This window comes from Protopterus annectens, chromosome 1.part1, assembly GCF_019279795.1.
Source record: "Protopterus annectens isolate FY-2018-M chromosome 1.part1, PAN1.0, whole genome shotgun sequence".
In the NCBI taxonomy this organism is placed as follows: Eukaryota; Metazoa; Chordata; order Ceratodontiformes; family Protopteridae; genus Protopterus; species Protopterus annectens.
In genome coordinates, this window is record NC_056726.1 from 542,110,992 (window position 1) to 542,132,827 (window position 21,836).

Below are 21,836 nucleotides of genomic sequence, written 5' to 3' on the forward strand. Positions count from 1 at the left end.
CCCTAATAACCGGTCTCGATCTGATAATTACAAGTCCTGCGTACTGTATCTTCTGATGAAATGTGGCCCTGCTGGGATAAAGGAGTTTGACAACCCTGGTATAGGCTATGAGACTATGGGAAAGCTGGATGGTGGTATGATTAGGGGGCCATAGGACATAATGACAGACCATAAGATGGACTGTGAGATACTCGACACCGGCAGACTGGGAGCACACCAAACTAATTTTGGGCACAGCCACACTGGGGGGCACTGCAGCTAGTAGAATAGAATTTTATTCTTATTTTTATCAATACATGAAATTACTTTTGTCATTTAAAGATGACAGTTTTCTTCATTTCAGAGAGTAACAGCAGCAGATTAGAAAATTAGGTAACTTAATGCCACTACAGACTGATGGCACCTGCAGCCTGCCTGCCTTTCGAATCATTATAATGGCATCTCAGTTACAAAGGGGTAGGAAACTACATTGGACAATATTTTTATCCTAGCACATAAAAATTCACTTGTCCTGTACAGGGAATATTTATTTTTTCAGGAAGTCACTTGAGGCAGAAGAGGCATGTGTATACAGCTCTTGCATTTTTCTGAATTATGTACTTCAAAATGCAGAAGAGACGAATGCACCACTGCTTATATGATAAAATTAACAAAAGAAAGCAGATGTGCAAACCGCCTGTTCAACTCTACTGCTAAAAAAAATAAGCAAGCTCCAAATACACTAAGTATTATGCATTCTGGGCAGGTTCAAATCTAAAGCTCTAACCATAATGGTGAAACATGCTTATAACCACAAACTATCCAATTTGTGTTATGCTACCTGTGACGACCGTGCCCTGGCCCAGCAATCAAGGAGCCTCAATCCTCACCACTAACACCAGGGAGGTTGTTTCATAGAAGAGAAAAGGATAACTAATACACACAGTAAAATACAATTTCCCTTAAGTGCACACAGAGATCACAGTCAGTCTGGGGCTGGTTGCTCCTTTGCTCACCAGGTCCCCAGTAAGACTCCCCACTGGCACAGCTACAGGGTCCAGGTCTCAGCCTAGCTGGGCAAGCTAAAATCTCCAGTACTCTCTCTGTCCAACCAGTGCTTCGTGTCCCTGCCAAGTAGCTGACACACCACACACACACACACACACACACACACACACACACACACACACACACACACTTTGAGATAAGTATTTATACAACTTCACAGACACTTCTGGGAAAGGCTGACACAGATTCTCCAACTGTGCCCCTTTACCCAGACCATACGGTAGTAATCCCTGCCATCACCCAGCTAATAATATCAGCTACTAAAAGGCCCTTAAAAGGGTGTCCAATTATTACTGTGCAATATTATAATCCAATGGTAGTATGACTAACAGTCAAGGTTTACTTTAGAGTAGCCCATTACAACAACCTCTATAAATATGCAATGTACTCTAGAGCTTATCTCTACACAAACCAGCCACAGGTAGAAGGTTTTAAAAAATATTTAATAATAAATAATTAAAACACAAGACAAAACTACTACACCACAGAGATATCTAAGAGATCAGAGATCACACAGAAACTTAAAATAATACAGTAGGACAGGTCTGATTTCAAAGAAAAATACCAAATTAATCTTTACTAGCTTTAACTATTCCTGCAAGAAATCACAGTTCTAAAACTTACTTGCGAGCATAAGGCAGAGTGCTGATAAGTTGGATATCAAGATCAAAATGCTCTCCTTTACTCTTTTGAGAAATAGTATTTGAACATTACTAACAAACATGTCTCTAAGGCCCTCCCAAATGACATTATTTTTGACACTTAGGTTTTCCCAGTATTCATATTGCATCATCCTAACACCTGGTCAGAAACTTACAACAATACGAGGCATTTCACATGCATATGCTAGCAGAAACCAGAGCAATAAAGCACTTTCTACATCTAAATTCTGGTCATAAAATTTAGCCTTAAAACAATGGGCATGAAACCTTCATCCAGCTGCACTGGAGCTGAATTCTACCATGAATGGGTCACAACATGCTTCACTGGGCAAGTAGAGTGCAATGTTGTCACATATTTTGCAGTTCCACAATTCACAGTATTCTTTACACTAAAGAAAACCTGCCTGTATTTTACATTTATTTACAAATGCCAGAATTATATATCAAATTCTATTTGACTAGGCTGACAGGCTTCGCCCATCTCTCCCCAGTCGTCACACTACCCATCAGTTAAAAGCACCAGCATGACAGCTTCATGACGAATAAGAAAAACAAAGTATACTTTTTAAGCATTTTCACTCAAGGAAAGTGACACGTGCGGAGAAAATCCACTATAACAAGCATCTAGTAATGCAGTATCCATAAACATGTAGCAATAGCCAGTCATAATTTATAATCTTGGAAAACCTACAATGAAGGTTTTACTGAGAAAGACAGCACTGGTCTTCTTAAAGGGAGACCTTCCAAAACATATAAAGATGACTTTATGATGACTTACCAACTTCAAACCAGACTTTAAAAAGCTCTAAATAAGGCACAAAAGCAATAAATCACCCACAGTTCTACTGCATGACTAATAAGCCCCACCTCAGTTCTTTGCGACCCAGTAACTTGATGTCTTGACAGCATTCACGAATTTCCTGAGTTGTTGCAGGATGACTATCCAGTTCTGGATTATCCAGTGTTATCTGTTTAAAAGAAGAGGGGAAATTACCTTTTAAGCTGATACCCTGTTAGAAAACAAACATATGCTTAAAGTTAGACTAAGACAGTACCAACTACTTCCTTGGTAAAAGCCATCGTTGAAGACAAAAAAATAAAAATTCTTGTGGTAATGAAATCAGACATACATTGTATATACAGCCACCAGGAACAGGCTACATTTGGAATTTTGAAGTCAGGATGTGATCAGGTATACACCATGTGACTCAGCAGCAACATGCAACACAACACCAAACTTAAATCACATACACACACAGACACACACATATTTATGAGTTTTTTTTTTCTTACATGCATAAGCCAACAGATAGCAGACCCAACTATGAGCCAGTATATAGTGCAAGACAGTTAATGTTACAATCATCCCAACTACTATGAATTACCTATCATTTACAGAACATTTGTCTGAAAGAGGTTCCCATTACTGCCGTTCAGTTAGTAACAAGAAAACCTGCTGGTCTATCAAACATCTTCAAAATAATGTAATACAAGGGCATATTGTTTCCATGAGGCCTTAAAATATTCTTACATTCAGGTCATAAGATTTTCAAATACTGTTTCATTTATTTAAATTAACAAAACAGTCAATGGAGCAGAAAATATAGACTGAAAGTGTATCTTGAAAAGACATCCTGACAGTTGAAAATCTATTATAGTCTCTGAGAGGATAAAGTCTACTTCTGCTCCCTCTTAAGAAAATAAAAAATATATATATTTTGCTTGTTCATGAACAGCCTCACTTATTTCACACAGCATCTGCAATATTTCATTTAGTACTTGTTCTAACATGTTCACCTATTTTATACTAAAATTATAAACTTGTGCTCCAGTTTCCTTGCAAGATATCTGGTGCTACTCCAAAAAGGCACCATGAATGAAAATCCTCAAGGTAAATTTGTTTCTGCATGTACACTGGTTGGCTTACTTTTCCATGAATATCATATACATAGGCAATTTTAGTTTCCTACCAAAAAAAAGTCTGAAAAATGACATTTTAACAGCCAAAGTAAATAAAAATAGCTCTACTCAATACAGTACAAAAGCAAATATAAACAAAAATACCCAAATTGGGTGCATACTGTTCCCTGGAAGTCACATTATAGGGACAGAAGAATAAACAGGCTGATGGTTCACCAGTCCTTATGGCAAAAAGCTGAAAATGGCACAATATTCTTCTTTTAAGCCATACAATGAACTAATACCTTGAGCAGAGGTGGAGCCCAGCACACTAGGGACATCTACTAAGGCTCTGAAAGTCATAATGGAAGGGATACCCGCCTTTAGCTAACTTTCCACTAATGTTGTTGTTTGTCTTTCGGCTTTTCCCGGTTAGGGGTCGCCACAGAAGAACTCCGGTCTGCTAATGATTGGCGGTTGGTTTTTATGGTGTCGAGTTGCCAGCCCGACGCCCAACCTTCAACGAAGACATGCCCATTCAACGCATGTCTTTCGAACGCACACTCTACTGTGGGGAGGACATGCAGACTTCCACACAGAAGGCACTCCCAACCCAAGCTGAGAATCAAACGGGAGAACCTCTTGCTGCGAGGCAACAACGCTACCACTGCACCACCGCAGAAGTCGGCTAACTTTCCACTAATAAGATTAATAAAATAACTGTGATGCTTATATTGAAATTAAAGTGGATCCTGTATTGAAAAGACCCATAGTAAAAAGTCAAAAAATCCCCAAACTAAGAAGATGAAGAAAGACTTTACAATAAATTTAAACTGTATCTGTTGCCTAACCACACCTGTGAATCGAGGCACCACAAAAGAGAATTTGCCATTTGAAATTACTTTTTTCTTAGTACTACTGTCTATAGTATCTCCAGCCACAGCAATTAGAGTGATATGGCAGTAACTCACATTAAAAGTATAGGAAACAAACTTTCTGACAGAATGATCATGTAAGAACAGAATTACTATCAATAAAAGTAACATGCGAATGGAAGAAAACAGAACAGAAAGATGTTCAACAAGCAATTCAAAAAAGTAATGCAATGCATTTGTTTTAAGGTTTTAACTCAGACAGGATAAGTGCTAACTGATTGTGCATAGTTATTTACAGAGGCACATACTAACAGAGCTGCTGCTCAACATCACAAACAAAACAGTTTTGGGCATTCAGGCAAACCGTGAAATTATAACCCCCCCCCCCCCCCCAACTGCATACACTTTCAAGTACTCTGTCAGTGTGGAGGTTAAGCTAGCCTATGCTTTACAGGCAATGCCTTGCTGGTTGCCTGGACTCCTACCTACTAAAGCCAATCCTGTAACTAGTATTAGAAAAAGGATTATTAACAGTAATACCTATACACACTACAGTTACCTATTGTTCTAGGATATAAATTGCTTGTTCTAACATCCTTGCTCATATTCAATATTGTTTCTTCTTTTGGGGTCTCCATAAACTGGAGCCTTAGCGACTGTCACAGACGTTCATAGTACCAAACTGCAGCTCCTTATGCTTCCTTTCTTTACAAAAGGCAACTTCATTATTATCAGCAACTTTACCCTGGCCATGTAAGTATTTTCCGCTTTATAAAAATAATCACACACACTTTCTATAAAGTGTGACATGACTTGATCACTTCTCACCTTGTCTGGCAACTCATTGCTATTCATTTTCCTCAATGTACACCATGTTGGGTTTGAATGAAATCTTTTGGTACTTAATTTAGGAATCTGTATGCAAGGATCTCACATTTTATGACTCATTACAGTTAACATTTCCAGCTGAAGAAAATTTACATATTAAACTGCTTAAAAGCATAACCATTTTCCATCTTCCTGGGGCTATAAATATTACCTACGTCTGAAGGCTTAATGGGAAATGAAAACACTGTTCTCACAGCTAACAAAGTATAAAACTTCTGCATAACAGAGAGAGTGAAAGTGAAAGTGAGTATTTTTAGGCCATAAAGGCATTTTAATGTAATAATTTTCTGAGCTAAAAGAAACCGCTCAATACAATGGCTGGAAAAAAAAAAAAAAAAAGGATTAAAACACAAATTCTGTCCATGTTGCTGCAGAATGACACTGTGACTGAAGTAATTCAGGATATTTGCAAAACAAAAAATACTGGTGGATATAATTCACGTCAAGGTCAAACAAGGCAGCAGCAAATGAAAAATAAGGACGCAGCGCTTGGCTAAAACAAAATAAGTTTAATAAAACAAAGAAATGAACTGCAGAATAAAAACATAAAACGGACAAGGGTTTTCACACCTGATAAGGTGCTTCCTCATATATCCTTAAACAATTTGTAAAACAAACTCAATTTCATAAAGAACAGCACACCAATGAAAAATTGAAAAAAAAAAATAAAAAAAATGACAAATCCAGAGTCTTCAACATATGCAACCAATGACGATAAAATGAAAAGGCTAACCAGCCTATCTAATTCATCATGGTCAATCTAGAGTGGTCATACAAACTCCAATGAGCTGTTAGAAAAGGTCTCATTATGCATCTAAAACAAAGCTGTATACAGAAACAAACTTTCAAAGAAAATAACGACTGACATCAGAAGGCAGGAGACCTAACACAAAGTACTGTGCCCACGCAAACTAAAAATAAAGGTAACTGCATAGCCATTAACTGTTCAAAATGCTTAATATTCCAATTATCAATAAAAGAAAACAAAAAGGTATATAAAGTCATAGCTATGCAGACCAACTACGCTAACTAGAAACAAGAACAAAAACAAATTCATTACATTCTTACCTCTGCTTGACTATAAGCAAAAAAATGCATCACGAACACTACTCAATACAACAGTACAATACCTGCATCATACCATAGCGCAGCAGAGTAAAAAAAATTACTAAAAATACCTAAAAATAAATAACTAAATGCCACTAATGTTTGTGTAAAAATATAAGTATCCCAGCAAATACATGGATTGCTACAGAGCAAACAACTAGATAAAAATCCTATGCAAATAAACTGTAAACTTACACCAATCATCCAACAAGATGAATCTTGACTACAAATCAAAACAAAAAAAAAGCTCTGTACTAAAACCCTAACCGTACCACCATCTGCAATTAAGATCTCTCTAAATAAGAGAGCATCAAGATGTGTGCCTAAAACATTGAAGCTAAATACTTCATTCAAAAAGGATATGTCAAAGTACTTATCAGCGGACCATCTCAAATAACATCAAAACCATAGCATGGAATATAAACAAAACCTCAGCATACCAATAATGGAATAGCAGGCTATACATCAACACAATAAAAGCAACAATCATACAAACGTCAACAGCTATAAAAACATAAAAATATATACAAATATTTCATCTCAGCTGAACCTCCTAACCACCTACCACTAAAAAGAACTTGCATTGTATAACTCCAAAGGTCAGGCATATCTATATAATAAAATATAATCACACATATGCATAATGCAACATTGCCTGTTACCAGGGGATAAAAAAGTGAAAACAGCCCATCTAAAAGTGAACGAGCTTCTAAACCAAGTTTCAAATTTGGCAAACTTCAAAGACTAGAAAAACCACAATCATCTATCAGAGATTGAAAAATTAACTAAAATTAAATCCAGTTAAGACTCAGCAGAACCGTCTACCAAACTACCACTGAACAAGTCTAAAAGCTCAGATAAAAAAGGAAGTTGCGTACTTACCATAATGTTCTATCCGAGTTGTTGCTTTTTGTTTGTCTTCAGCCTGTGGGACTCGGATCTGGCACAGATCCAACTCGGCCATATACTCCAGGATCAGAGATGAAATCCAAGCTCCTCCCCTACCCATAATGCCCCACACTCCCTCCTCCCCGTAAGATCGAGTTTGTTGCAGAACAGCACAAACCCTTTACAGCATAAAGGCATTTCATCCCTGACCCAAAAAAGGTAATGGCACACAGACTCAGCTCTAGCCAAGAAGAAGCCTAGGGCTGCCTCTGTCCAGTCCACTACACAGCCAAGAACAAAGGGCGGGGACGGTTGAAGACAAATGAAAAGCAGCAACTCCTATGGAACGTTATGGTAAGTACATAACTTCTTTATCTGAAGTTGTTGTTTTCATTTGCTCTTCAACCTGTGGAACAGAGTCCCTAGCTACAATAACCTTAGGAGGCCCTTATGGAAGGAGCACAGCTGAGCAAAGGAAGCCCTGCTCCTGGAGAGGATACCTAATTTTTAATGGGAGATAAATGTATGTGAAGAGGACCAGGTAGCAGCTGAACAGATATCATCAATAGGAACCCTGGACCAAAAGGCCACAGACGTAGACACGGATCTGGTAGAATGCACCCGGACAGGGCCTGTTACAGACACTCCTTTGGAACGATATGCCATGGAAATGCAACTAAAATCCAATAAGCAAGAGTGACCTTAGAAATAGGCTTTCCCAGACATGGCTTAGAAAAAGACACAAAAAGCTGGTCCAACTTCCTCAAACTTTTAGTTCTATGCAAATGGAAACGCAGCTGCCTGTGAATGTCAAGTAAATGTAATTTGCACTCCCCCTTGTTCTGGTAACCAGGGGGGGACTGGCAAATTAATCACTTGGTTAATGTTCGCCTCAGAAGCCACTTTAGGTAAAAAGAAGAGTTAAGTCCAGAGAGTCATTCTGTCTTTATGGAAGACCAAATAAGGAGGCTAAGTGGATAATGCCTGAAGGTCGGAAACCCTCTTGACTGAGGTAATAGCCACCAAGAAGGCAGTCTTACAAGATAAAAATTGTAAAGCGACAGTGGCTACTGGTTCACAAGGCAGATAAGTAAAGGCCGGTAAAAACAGACCCAAAGAGGCATGGGGTCCTGGATAGGAGGCCGAAGAATTAAGGTGCCCTACAAAAAGGTCTTGCAAAGCTTAGATGAGGCCAAGGAGGCAGAATTCTCACCCACATGGAAATTAGAAACTGCAGCCAACTGAACTTTAATCGTAGAAAAACTAGCACCATTGTGAAAAATATGAGCGAGAAAGTCCAGAATGGCAGGGCTGGAGCTTTAAACGGATCCAGATTAGTCTGAGAAGTCCAGACAGAAAAATGCTTCCACTTGCTCTTCCTAGTGGAAGACTTATGAGCCGCAACCAAGATCTTTTAGACAGATGAAGTGAGCCCAGGAGTCCTGGCCATCAGCGAAACTGGAGTAGCGAGGCAGTGAGTTTCAGGCTGAGTAAATCCATGTAAGGGACCCCTGAGGGGTGCATGAGCAGATCTGGAACCAGATCCAGAGTCCAGGAGGACACACTAGATTAGACCACAAAGAGGGGAACCAAACTTGACGAGGCCAGAATGGAGAGATGAGGGCGACTTTGCTCTTCAACCACTGTGCTCTCTAAATAACCTTGGGGATCAGAGGAGGATAAGCATACAGCAGACCAGAGGGCCAAGCATGGACTAGTGCATCGCTGGGTGACTCCCCCGGAAGGGGGAATGAGAGTGAAATACTCACTGCACTTCACGTTGGAAGGAGAAGAGAAGAGATCGCAGCAAGGATAGCCCCATTTTTGGAAAATCATGTCTACTACTGAAGGATTCATAGACCATTCGTAAGGCATCAGAATAGTTCTGCTGAGCCTATCCACCTGAATGCTGAACTTCCCTGGAATGTGTGTTGCCAACAGAAAACAGCTGGAAGAGATTGCCCATTCCCACAATCTCACATCTTCGCAACAAAGGGGATTAAGATCTGGTCCCCCCTATTTTTGATGTACCAGATTACCAACATGTGGTCCATCTGGATAGCAATAGTCCCCATAGGAAGAAAGGTATGGAGAGCTTGCAATGCCAAAAGCACCTCCCAGACCTCCCGGACAATGATATACAACCCAGTCTCCAAGAGGGACCATGTGCCCTGGACTATCCATCCTATACAATGCTCCCCCCACCCAAGCAGGAAGGTGTCTGCGGTCAACATGATCGTGGAGGAAGGGAGAACCAATGGGGGGCCCAGAAAGAGGTCTGGGGACTGGAACCACCACCATAGAGAGTCCTAGCAAACACTGGACAGCTGGACTGGGTACAACAACAGAAGATCGAGGAGGGACCACTAAACAGCTAAGGTCCATTGAAGAACCCTCATGTGAAGACGTGCGGTTGGAAAAAGAGTGATCGTGGCCCGCCATGGATCCCAACACCCCAAAGAAGCATACTTGCTGCGGGAAGATGGGTCTGAAGAATGGACTTCATGATGTTGAAGTGACAATAACCTGTCCGGTGGCAGAAAAATCCTGCCCTGTATCATATCCAACCAGGAACCTACAAAGTCCAACACCTGACCAAGTACCAGATTTGACTTGGCTGTATTGATGGTGATGCCTAGAAAAGGGGCTAGAAGGAGAAGGCAATCTATGGCTTGAATCAGTTGATGCCTGGTGAGAGTGGAAAGAAGCCAACCATTCAGGTAGGGAAAGACCTGAAACCCCTGCAGCCGCACGTGAACCACCACTACCATCACTTTTGGTAAACACCCAGGGGGGGCAGTGGTGAGTCCAAAGAGTGCTGTGAACTGAAAGTGATTGGCTCCCAGCCAGAAGTGGAGAAACTGTCTGGAGCATCTTCACATGATAGTATGCATCCTGAAGGTCCACCAAGCACATCCAGTCGTTCAAATGAAGAAAGGGCAGAATGGACTGCAGGGTGATCATCTGAAACTTTGTCTTGGCAATGGACAGGTTCAGGGTAGAAAGACCAAGAATGGGTCTTCGGTCCCTTGTCATCTTTGACGCAAAAAAAGAACCTGGAATAAATTCCTGATCCGGCCTGTCTGGCGGGGGGGGGGGGGGACAGGCTGAATGACTCAATTTTCGAGCAGCCTGGTGATTTCTCCGGCTGCCACCTCCCATTGACCAGGTGAAACATCTGGGAGGTGCCTCTTCGGAGCGAAAGGAATCAACAAGAAACTGTCTGGTAAACTCAATCCCTACATCATTAGGGATCACAGTAAACAAAAGACCCAACATCTAAGGTCACCAATAGAAAATCACTATAATTGGACAAATTCACAACACGCTCAAATAAAGATGACAAAAACTGATCAGTGTCCCTTAACACTGTGGGAGTACTATCCAAAACAGGTCTGATCATTTTCTCAACTTAAATGGATAGCGTTTCTGTCAACCAACCTCTCCCAAATACTGTGGGTCTCATTGGTTCATTACTAGAATGTTTATGCACTTTCAGGAGACCATGTAGCACTGGGATAACATGACTGTCCACCTTCAAATAATTATAAAATTCTCTAGTAATGCACTGACTCATAAAACAATCATGTAAATCATTATGAAACCTTGAGATGAGGGTTTGCAGTTCTTTCTTCGTAATCTCAATGCAAGTAGAACTTTCAGACAACATACTATACACACTTGTAAGGTAATTGCCAGTGTCCATAAGGATGATGGCTCCACCCTTACCTGCAGGACATATGGTTAGACTGTTCATATTCTGTAAATCTGAAAGCACTAAGTTCCTTCCTATCCAAACTGAAACAATTATTTGCTTTCCTACCTGGACTGTAGAACCTTTCTGCTAAATCAAATTCACAAAATAGTGAAGGCTTCTAATAGAGATTGTAAGGTACAAAAGGACTAGGTTTCTTTCTTTATTTATTTACATTTGTTGACCAGGAGTGTCAGACTGGACGCAAGTCCATTTTTAGCGGAGGCCCAGGGAGAAAGTTATGCAGACCATCAAATACACTTAACTAAAAACAAGAACAAAAACAAATTCACTGCAAGTGGTTATTGTTTTCTTTGAAAGTTTACGAACTTTGACAGTTTGTTTCTGTACACAGCTTTGTTTCAGATGCATAATGAGACTTTCTAACAGCTCATTGGCATTTGTGCGACCAATCTAGATCGAACATGACGGATTAGATGATAGGTTGGTTAGCCTTTTCATTTTGTCATCATTGGTTACATACTCTGAAGATTACTGACTGGATTCCATCACTGTTATATGCTAATTATTCCAAGTCATGTGTTTTTCACCAATTTTTGATTGGTGTATTGTTCTTTATGAAGGAGTGTCTTTTAAAAATTGTTTAAGGATCTGAGGAAAGTGCTTGTTCGCTTTATGTTTTTATTCTGTAGATCGTTTGTTTTATTAAAGTTATTTTGTTTAGCCAAGCTCTGTATCCTTATATTTTATTTGCTAATTCAGGATATTGTCATTCCATGTAAAAGGAACTAAAACTCTGCAAGGTAGGGCATTTAATCTCATTTTGAGTTCAGAGAGTATAGAGAATACTTAGCCAAAAAAAATAGATTATGTAGGGATAAAGCAAAATAAAAATGAATTACAACTCCACACCATGCTACAGGGAGGTTTATACTGCAAATATCAATGGAAGATGGAAATACTAAAAAGGCTCACCCAGACTCTGCTACACTTTGCTGTGAGGGAAAGGTTAGTTTGCTTTTTATTTGTTGTATTCCTTTATTGCCTTTTTCTATTTTGAATACTGTGATTTGTTTTAAATACCTTGTGTTTTACATGTATTCTGCTTTTAACTGCGTATTAAAACTTGAAAAGAGACCACAGCTCTGTCTCTTACGAGTCAGGCAGAAATTAGTACAGGTCAATAGAACAGGTCAGTTAAGGTTAATCATCTGTGAACTGAGGGGGGTGGAGCTAGGAACTAAACCTTCTATTTAAGGAGTAAAACAAAACATTTCAGAGCTTTACTAGAAAGGCTCACCCAGACTCTGCTACACTTTGCTGTGAGGGAAAGGTTAGTTTGCTTTTTATTTGTTGTATTATTGCCTTTTTCTATTTTGGATACTGTGATTTGTTTTATCTACCTTGTGTAATACTTGTATTCTGCTTTTAACTGCATATTAAAACTTGAAAAGAGACCACAACTCTGTCTCTTGTGAGTCAGGCAGAAATTATTCCCCACCCGGTTACTGTAGTATTCTTAAACACCACTGTCTTTCTAGTTGCCTTCCCCTTATGTTAATTTGACCATAAATCTCATTTCCTCTATGTTTTTACTGGCCTGTGTGAGTAAGCACAAAATTATCACTTTGTGAAATCACTCCCTTTCAACTATTTAAATGTATTGGCCATCCCACTGTGTTCAATAACAAAAGTGACCACCCCCTTTCAATCATTTTGCTGTTTTAAAAATAGTGACTCTCCACTAAAACTTCACTTTTTAGACAGGAAAACTTAAGTTACCTACTTTCACATCTAACCCCTCTAGTGCACACTGCAGTGTTTAGGATAAACCATTTGTTTTCATCTTACCTTTAAGCATCCCTATGACTAGCATTTGCTTTAAAGCCTGTTGGAAAGCACTAGGAAGTCTTAAACTGATACAAGCACTCAACTCTCCTTGTTAATAAGGAGAAATTAACTGTAGGCACTAAACAGCCTATAATTGCAAAGTACCTTGCTAAGGTAAGGGAAAACAGCTCTTGTGCTTTACAAAAAAAAAAAAAAGCACCAAACTAGGCATGTCCAAGGGTCAGCTTCCGGTGATTTCTCCTGTCCACCTGGTGAATCTGGGCATACTGGGGCAATGCAGCAATTGCCTCATGTACACAGACAACCCTCTCCTCCTACCACCCAACACTACAACCTGCGAGAGATGCACCTACATAGCCAAACTGGAAGCAAAGCTCTCTCCACCCAAGACTGTGCTAGACAGTCAAGAGGAGAAGGTTAACACCAGCACTACACCTCAAGCAGCACATAGCCCTTCTAAACCCACACCACCAGCACCCAAAGATAGCAACACTAAACCCACATATATGGAGGCCCTTAACAGTAACCTGCCCAAGCAACAAGGATCTCTGAAGCTGAAATGCAAACAAACACCAATCACAACCAAAGAGTCACATAGCTCACAACACTAGTGTGCCACCCAACAACAGCCCCTAAGGCAAGACAACGTACCCAACACTTTAGTCATAGGTGACGCTATAGTCAGGCACACTGATGTCCCACTCACCAGGCTGAACAAAGAGAACATTACAGTCAGCTGCCTGTCGGGTGCCAGGATCTGCCACATAACACATGCACTCAAGTCACTCCACAACAAGTACAAATATGACTCTGTCATTGTCCATGTTGGAGTCAATGACTTGAGACATACCTCCATGGACTACATGAAAAGACATATGGAAGAGCTCTCGGATCATGTGGCCCAGGCAGGTATGACCCTAGCCCTGAGTAGCATACCGCCTTCACCCAGAAGGATACCACAGTATAAGGACAAAATGTCTGACTTCAACAATTGGCTATGCTTCTGGTGTCATTCAAAGGGGATTCGGTATCTGTCCATCTGGGACAACATGATCGACAGACCACAATGCTTTGCCAGAGATGGTCTGCACCTGTCGCCCCTGGGATTCAGGTTACTGGCTAAGGCTCTTGCCACCCCTATAGTGCCTTTTTAAGGCAAAGTTCAAAGGACAAAACCACCACCTTAACAGGTACAAGCATGCAAAATCTGAAGGTAATGCTAAGTCAATGCTAGAAGTCTAAACCTCAAAATGCACTCTCTTGAGGCACTCCTAAAAATGGAGAACATCAATATCTGTGCAGTAATTGAGCCCTGTTTCAAGGCTCAAGAGAGCACCCCTTGCAATACCAGGCTACAACTCTAACCACAGTTTTCGGCCACCAAACCAGGACCGAAACACTAAAGGTGGAGGAGTGTCCATATTCACCAAGGATATTCACAACACCAGGCTAGTTGCCCAACACAATGTGTCTGAAATTCCCCAAGTGCAACTAACACTAGGTAAGACTGCAATCCAAACTGCAGCTTGCTACAAATCCCTCACCATGCCCCATGATTCTCACTACACCTTTCTAAACATACTGGAAAATATTAAGATACAACCAAACACCGTAATACTGGGTGATTTCAACTACTCTGCCATTAATGGGGAAAACTACTCATGTACTAACACCTTTGCCCAATGGTTCTTGGACTTCATAAATTCCAATGCCCTGGATCAATTAATCCTTAGTCCCACCAGAGGCTCCAATACCCTACACCTGGTCATTGCCAACATAGGAAATCAATGCTCCATACCTATGGTCAACTCCTCGTTGGTCAGGACCCACCCCCACTCCTAATAAGGAAACCTCCATAAAAAACTTCTCCAAAGCCAACTTCATGCTACTCAAGTCAGAAGTGACAAACTTCATGACACCCATGCAGACGGGAACTGAAAGTTCGACTGCTGAATCCTACACTAAGGCACTGTATGAGCACATCCACTTCTGCATGAATCGTGCCATCCCCAACAGAACCAAGATGCTCTCCTGCAAAAAAAGGAAGCCAATCTGGTGGTCCCTTGCCATAAACAAACTTTACAATAAACGAAAGAAACTGCTGCAGAAAAGAGGAAAATCCCAGGATGCAAAAAAAGTAGTTGTGTACACTTACCATAAATGTAGATGTTCGAGTGTATTCACTGTTGCAGTCATCACATTTGGGTTATCTGTAGCCCTCAGCTGGCCTGAATACCAGAGTCATGGGATTTCTGCTTCGGATGCTGTCGCTTCTTCCATGACTTCAGGTCGTCAGGGGTATAAAACCTGCAGCCGATGCCATTACATCAGTTTTTCTTGCTCCAGATGTCAGGTGCCCCCACAACAGGAAGCAATTACATGGTATGGAACACCCGCAGCAAAAAGCACATGATATAAAGTATGCCAAACAAAAACAATAGATAAAAGTAAAGAGAAGTCAGGGGGCTGGAGGAAGGGTAACCAGGACTGCAACAGTGAATACACTCGAACATCTGCATTTATGGTAAGTGTACACAACTGTACTATGTTCTTCGTGTTTCACTGTTGCAGTCATCACATTTGGGTTGATTCCCAAAGCTAAGGAAGGGTGGAGGCAGTTAAGGAGGATCAGGGCTAGCAATAAGGCCCTGTACGACTGCTGTGGCAAATCAAGCTCTGGATTTAGAAAAGATAGGCAAGTGGTAATGGTTGGTGAAAATATGTACAGAGCTCCAGGTTGCAGCTTCCAGGATGTGCCCGGTAGGGACTCCACTGAGAAAAGCAGTAGAGGTAGATGCAGCCCTGGTGGAATGTATTCTTATCCTCTGTGGGGTAGGTTTTCCATGGTGCGTGTAGCAGAAATGGATGCAATGTGCTATCCATTTGGAAATGGCTTGCTTTGAAATGGTCTTCACCTCTGCCCCTGCAGCAAAGCTGACTAGCAGCTGGTCAGATTCTCTGAGAGGCTTAGTCCTGTCCAGATAGAATCTAAACTGTCTGTGCAAATCCGGGGAATGCAATATCCTTTCCCTTTTATTCTGGGGATTAGGGGAAAAGGTAGGCAAATGAATGGACTGGTTCAGATACCACCTTGGGCATAAATGATGGATTAGTCCTGAGGGAAACCCTGTCTGCATGGAAAATAATGAAGGGTTCCACTGCCATAAGGGCCTGCAGTTCAGACATTCTTCTTACAGAAGTGACGGCTAAAAGTAAAGCTGTTTTCCAAGAAAGAAATTTCAAATCTGCTGTACCAGCTGGTTCAAAGGGGGGAAGAGCAAGTTTCTCCAACACTAAGTTTAGGTCCCAGGCTGGAGTGGGAGCACTCCTGGCGGGAGGCTCTTACATTTTTGTCCCCTCTAAGGAATTGTTTTAGCAGTGGATGAGAGAAGAGGGGTGGCTCAGTATTGTAATGTGCTGATATGGCTGAGGCATGAATCTTAATTGACAAGAAAGATAAGCCCTTGTGGAGCATTTCTGTTAAACAATCTAGAATATGAGGTAAGATGGGCACAGTTGTGCCCACCCCTCGAGACTGGCTCCAGGAACAGTATCTTTTCCACTTTTCTGAATAGGATTTTCTAGTACTAGGCCTCCTTGCCTCAAGAATGACATCCAGCACCTGCTTACTGAGAGTTGCTACAGGTGAGCTCAGGGGATTAGCCAGGCTTAAAGATTCAGGGTTTGACGTGGAGAGTGCAGAATCTGGCCTGCCTGCTGAGACAGCAGGGAAGGAGTCTGAGGCAGGTGCCATGGTTGCAGCACTGTCAGATTGCGCAAAAGGGGGTACCAGTGCTAGTGTGGCCAGTCCGGTGCAATAAGAATTGTCCTTGGCTTGTCCTGTTTGATCTTTAGCAGGACCTTCGAGAGGAGAGAGGGGGGGGGTGGCATAAACTGAGAGGCCTTCCCAGGTGAAGGATAGGGCATCCACTTTCCAAGCTTGACAGTGGGGAGTTCTGGTGCAGTACTTTTTCAATTGGTGGTTCTGAGGGGAGGCAATCAGGTCTACCTCTGGAGTCCCCCATTTGTTCCTCAAGAGCTTGAATATTTTGGGTTCCAGTTTCCATTCATGTGGGTCCATGAGATTTCTGCCTAAGTTGTCTGCCACTGAATTTAGTTTGACTGGCAGGAACTGAGCTTGTAGGTTCACTTGGTTGCTCAAGGCTGTGTTCCACAGAGCCATGGCTAGTCTGCAGAGTGGGTAGGAATGGGATCCCCCCCCTTGCTTGTTTATGTACCACATAACTGTGGTGTTGTCTGTCTTTACCAATAGTTGTCCTGGAAGAATAAGGTCTTTGACAGCTGTCAGAGCATTCTGTACAGCTAACATTTCTTTTTGATTGATATGCAGGTGCATCTGTATTGGGTTCCATTTGCCCTGAATGCACTGCCCTGCCATGTGAGCCGCCCATGCAAAGTCGGAGCCTGTTGTTAGGGTTTGGGCGGCAGGGGGTAGAGTGAAAGGGAGTTTCTTATTGTGGTTGCAGGCCTCTACCCACCAAAAGAACTCTGCCCTTAGGCAAGGGATGACAGGAATCATTGTTTCCAGGTCAAGAGAATGCTGACGCTATAGACTTTTTAGATAGTGCTTAAGTTTCCTCATATGCAGTCTTGCATATGGAATTAACAGAATGCAAGAGGCCATGAACCCCAGGGCTTGCAGGATTTTCCTTGCAGATAACTGGGTTTATGTGGCCAGTAGGTTGAAGTAGGTTGTCAAATAAACTTGTTTCTCTGGAGTGAGGAATGCCATCTGGGAAGTTGTGTTCAAGCTTGCTTCCAGGAATATAACCTGTTGGCAGGGTAGTAGGTGTGATTTCTTCTCGTTGATGGTGTACCCCAGTGAAGTTAGAAGTCTCTTTACAAATGCCAGGTGCTGTAAAAGCAAGTCCCGACTCTCTGCCTGAATCAGGCAATCGTCCAAATATGGGAAAATCTGAATATTTCTCTGCCTGCAAAATGCAATGGCTGGAGCTGGCACTTTGTGAATACCCTGGGCGCAGTAGATAAGCCAAAGGGAAGTGCAGAGAACTGATAGTGCATAGAGCCTGCCCTGAAGCGTAGGTATTTCCTGCAAGACTCCCTTATTGGGATGTGCAAATAAGCTTCTTTTAAGTCTAGGGTTGCCAGCCAGGCATCCTTGGCTAGCATACGAAGAAGCTGTTGAAAATTTAGCATTTTGAATTTTGGAACCACCAGAAAGGTGTTGAGGATAGACAGGAGCAGGATAGGACGTCAGTTGTTTTCTTTTCTGGGAACCAGGAACAGTCTTGAATAGAAACCTTGTCCCCTTTGTTCTGCTGGGACAGGTTGAATAGCCTTGTTACGGAGGAGAGCGAGAACTTGTTTTGGGGCCTCCACCCACTGGTTTGGGGGAGGTCTGGCAATCCACTTGGGGATGGGAGAGAGTGGAAGTGGAATCTGTATCCTAGGGAAACTATGTTTAAAACCCATTTTCTTGGGTAATGAATTCCCAGTTTTTTGCATGCAGGGCGAGCTTTCCTCCTAAAGGTGCAAGTAGTTGAGCAAGGCTTGGAAGAGTTGAGGGATAAGTCATTGTGCAATTTTTCCATAGGGGGGTGGCTGACTACTCCCTGCTTTGGAAGTGGGAGCCCCCCACTGCTTAGATCTGTGCATAGCCTGAGACTGAAGTCTTGGTGGCTGCTGCTCCTGGGTTTGGACTGAGAAGGCCTGGAAGGGACTGGAAAGGACCAGTTCTTTGAAGGCCAGTGCCTACTGAATCGAGGTGGCTGTACTTGTAAGAAATCTTTAACAGTTTGCATAGATTTAGGTTTTTCCTCCACTCTTTTGAGGACTTCTTCCGCTTTGTTGCCAAAAAGGCAGTCTTGGTTTAAGAGTGCATCCAGTAATTTAGCCTTAACATGATCTGGCAAGTTTTGTTCTTTAAGCCAAGCATGCCTTCTAAGTACAGACCCAGTGACAGCAGCCCTGCAAGATGCTTCTAAAGCATCAAAACCACACTGCAAAGTATGTTTACCAACTTGGTCAGCAGAATGCATTAACTCTTGTAAATCTTTGAGTTCAGCACAGTCAGGAATCAACATCATTTTCTGTTTAAGTAGTCCCATAATATGTAGCTACTACTTTAACATACGAAACCGGCAATTTAAAGCCCTAATGGCCAGAGTACTGGAGGTATATACCTTCTTACCCCATCTGTCTAAAGCCCTAGAATCCCTGTCAGAAGGGGTAGGATTCTTGGCAGTAGTAGCCTTAATGCTTTTAAGTCCTTGGGAAATGGTCACTGGATCCGCAATAGGATTCTTGAAGAGGAATTTGTGAGAGTCAGGTACTCTATAGTACCCGTCAGGTTTCCTGGGAGCTGGAGGCAGTGTCTGGGGTAAGGCTAGATTCCAGGAAAACATCATCTACATTCTCCAGAACAGTAGGGATAGCTAGAGGCCTGTGCTAAGGCAGGTTTAAGAATTCCCCAAGTCTCTTTTTGGACTGTGAAAAGTCCTGGCTTTCCCAGCGGAAATGTACCCTAAGGGTATGCAAGGTTTCACCAAAAGAAAAATCCTCTGGAGGGGAAGCAGAGAGAATGGAATCCTCATAAGGAGATAAGGGTAAATCCTGGTAGTTGGAAGGAATAGAGATATCAGATTCCTGATCAGAAGAATCAGAAGGAAAATCAGTTCTAGGTCTCAGAGGGAAAAGGCTAGCTTCCCCTAATAAAGGTAATAAGGTCTTCAAGCCATTCTAATCATTTGTTTTTGAGGCATGTGGGCCTTAGAATATGCTTTGGTCGTCGGTTTTCTAGGCATAGTGCAAGCTTTAGGCCTGAGGAATTTAGTATTTTTAGCTTGAAATGAAGTCGGTTTAATATGAAAATCCATAGGCCTGAGTACACCCTCAGAAGCCAGTGCCTACACAGCGGCTCTGGACCCATCCAAGGTAGAGACATCCGCAGGTTCCATAGTCACAGTAGCATCTCGCGGCATACCAGACTCCGAATGGGTCTCAGCAGAGGCCTGCGAATCTCTAGAAGAGGGTATCAGGGGCTGCGAAAGCACCTCACTACGTACTGGTGGAATGGCAACTAGCTTAACGAAAGCGTCGTCGGCAGTTTTGGACCTATGTGGTCTGTCTCTGTCTTTATCCTTACGTTTTTTTCAGAAGATCGGTAGTCAAATGGCTTAACAAAGCCATTTCGAAGTACGGAGATCGAGAGCGAAAGTATTTAGCTACAAATAGCCCGATGACGAATAGTTTGGGCGTTGAACAAAGCACAAAACCAACAGCGAGGGACATTGTGGTCTAGGCCTAAAAAGGTGACGCAGTAAGAATGAAAATCTCTATGAGGTATTTGCTTTCCACAGGCAAGACAATTATTAATTTTTTCTGACATCGGTTAAAGCAAGAAAAAAGGATCCCCAACGGGGTACTTATCTTTTTAAAGACTTCAGGTCTGAAACTCGAAAACGAAAATTTCAGGAGTCGGCCGACCGGAACTTGCAAACTGCTTCTGCTTTGGGCACCGCACGGCAAGAAAGACTGGTGTAAAGGCGTTGGCTGCATGTTTTATACCCCTGACGACCTGCCATCACAGAAGAAGCAACAGCATCTGACGCAGAAATCCCAAGACTCTGGTATTCAGGCTGGCTGAGGGCTACAGATAACCCAAATGTGATTACTGCAACAGTGAAACACAAAGAACATCTCCCTTACCAGTCTCAGTAAGAAGCTGAGATCCCTCATAAAATCCTCCAAAGCTAGTTACGAAAATAAAATTGCCAAAGATTCCAAAGACAATCACAAGGCATTCTATAGCTATGTCAAGAATCTAAATGGCAATGCTCAGATCTGCTCTGAGCTACAACAGAATGGCATTAAATATACTGATCCCAAGGATATTGCTAACATCCTGGCAGATCGATTCTGTGCAAACTTCACCCCCTAAAGAGCCCATCTCAATACCAAACGATTGCCAAATTCCAGTAATAACGGCCACACAGGTAAAAATCGCACTCTCCAAAGCTAAGAATACAGCTTCCATGGGACCAGATAACATCCCAGGCTGTGTACTACATGAACTACAAAATGAACTGGCACCTCACCTAAGTGTCAAGTTGAACCATAGCCTCACCTCAGGCTTTGTGCCCAGCTACAGTTATCCCACTCCACAAGGAGGGATCCACCTAGGATCCCGGGAACTACCGCCCCATAAGTCTGATGAGCCTTATCTGCAAGGCCATGGAACGTATTATCATGGAACTTATAAACAAAGACATTGGCAACCTTCAAACACTGGACCCCACCCAGTCTGGGTTTGTGAAGGGCTGGATCTTGTCTCCTGAACCCGACTGACTTCTTCGAATCAGTCTCCAGAGCCGTGGACAAGGGTAAGGTGATCCACACAGCCTATCTGGACCTCGCCAAGGCCTTCGGCACCATCCCCCACTCTGGAATCATAGATAAACTTACTAAGCTAGGCATTAATCCCTAAGTCACTCGATGGGTTGCCAACTGGCTTACTGACAGAACCCACACTGTAAAAGTAGCTGACTCCAAATCCAGCTCCAAACAAGTGGAGTACCTCAGGGTTCAGTCCTGGGACCTCTCTTTGTTTGGCATCTACTTCTCTGAAGTACAGGCCAACACGAAGGGACTCTGGCTAACAAAGTTCGCAGATGACTGCAAACTGGGAGCCATTATTGAATCCCCAAATGATGTGGATATTCTACAAAAGGGTCTTACAGAAACAGATGCTTGGTGCCAGAGCCATGGGCTCAAGCTCAATGCTGAGTAATGTATAGTTATCCCCTTTGGGGAAAAAACATGTACCCGTGAATTACCACATAGGTGGCAGTACACTAAACACCGAAAGTGTGAGAAGAGACTTAGGGACACAGGTGGACACTGGTCTCACCTTAGATAACATTG

At 42.2% G+C, this 21,836-nt stretch overlaps 1 protein-coding gene across 1 annotated transcript in view; it reads right to left on the reverse strand.

Moving 5' to 3' along the window:
- Positions 1 to 21,836, reverse strand: part of FTSJ3 (FtsJ RNA 2'-O-methyltransferase 3) — a 1,310,428-nt gene that overhangs the window by 371,510 nt on the left and 917,082 nt on the right. The window contains exon 9 of the mRNA XM_044076638.1: positions 2,577 to 2,677. Within this exon, the coding sequence (XP_043932573.1) occupies positions 2,577 to 2,677 (101 nt within the window). The remainder of the gene's footprint in view (positions 1 to 2,576; positions 2,678 to 21,836) is intronic.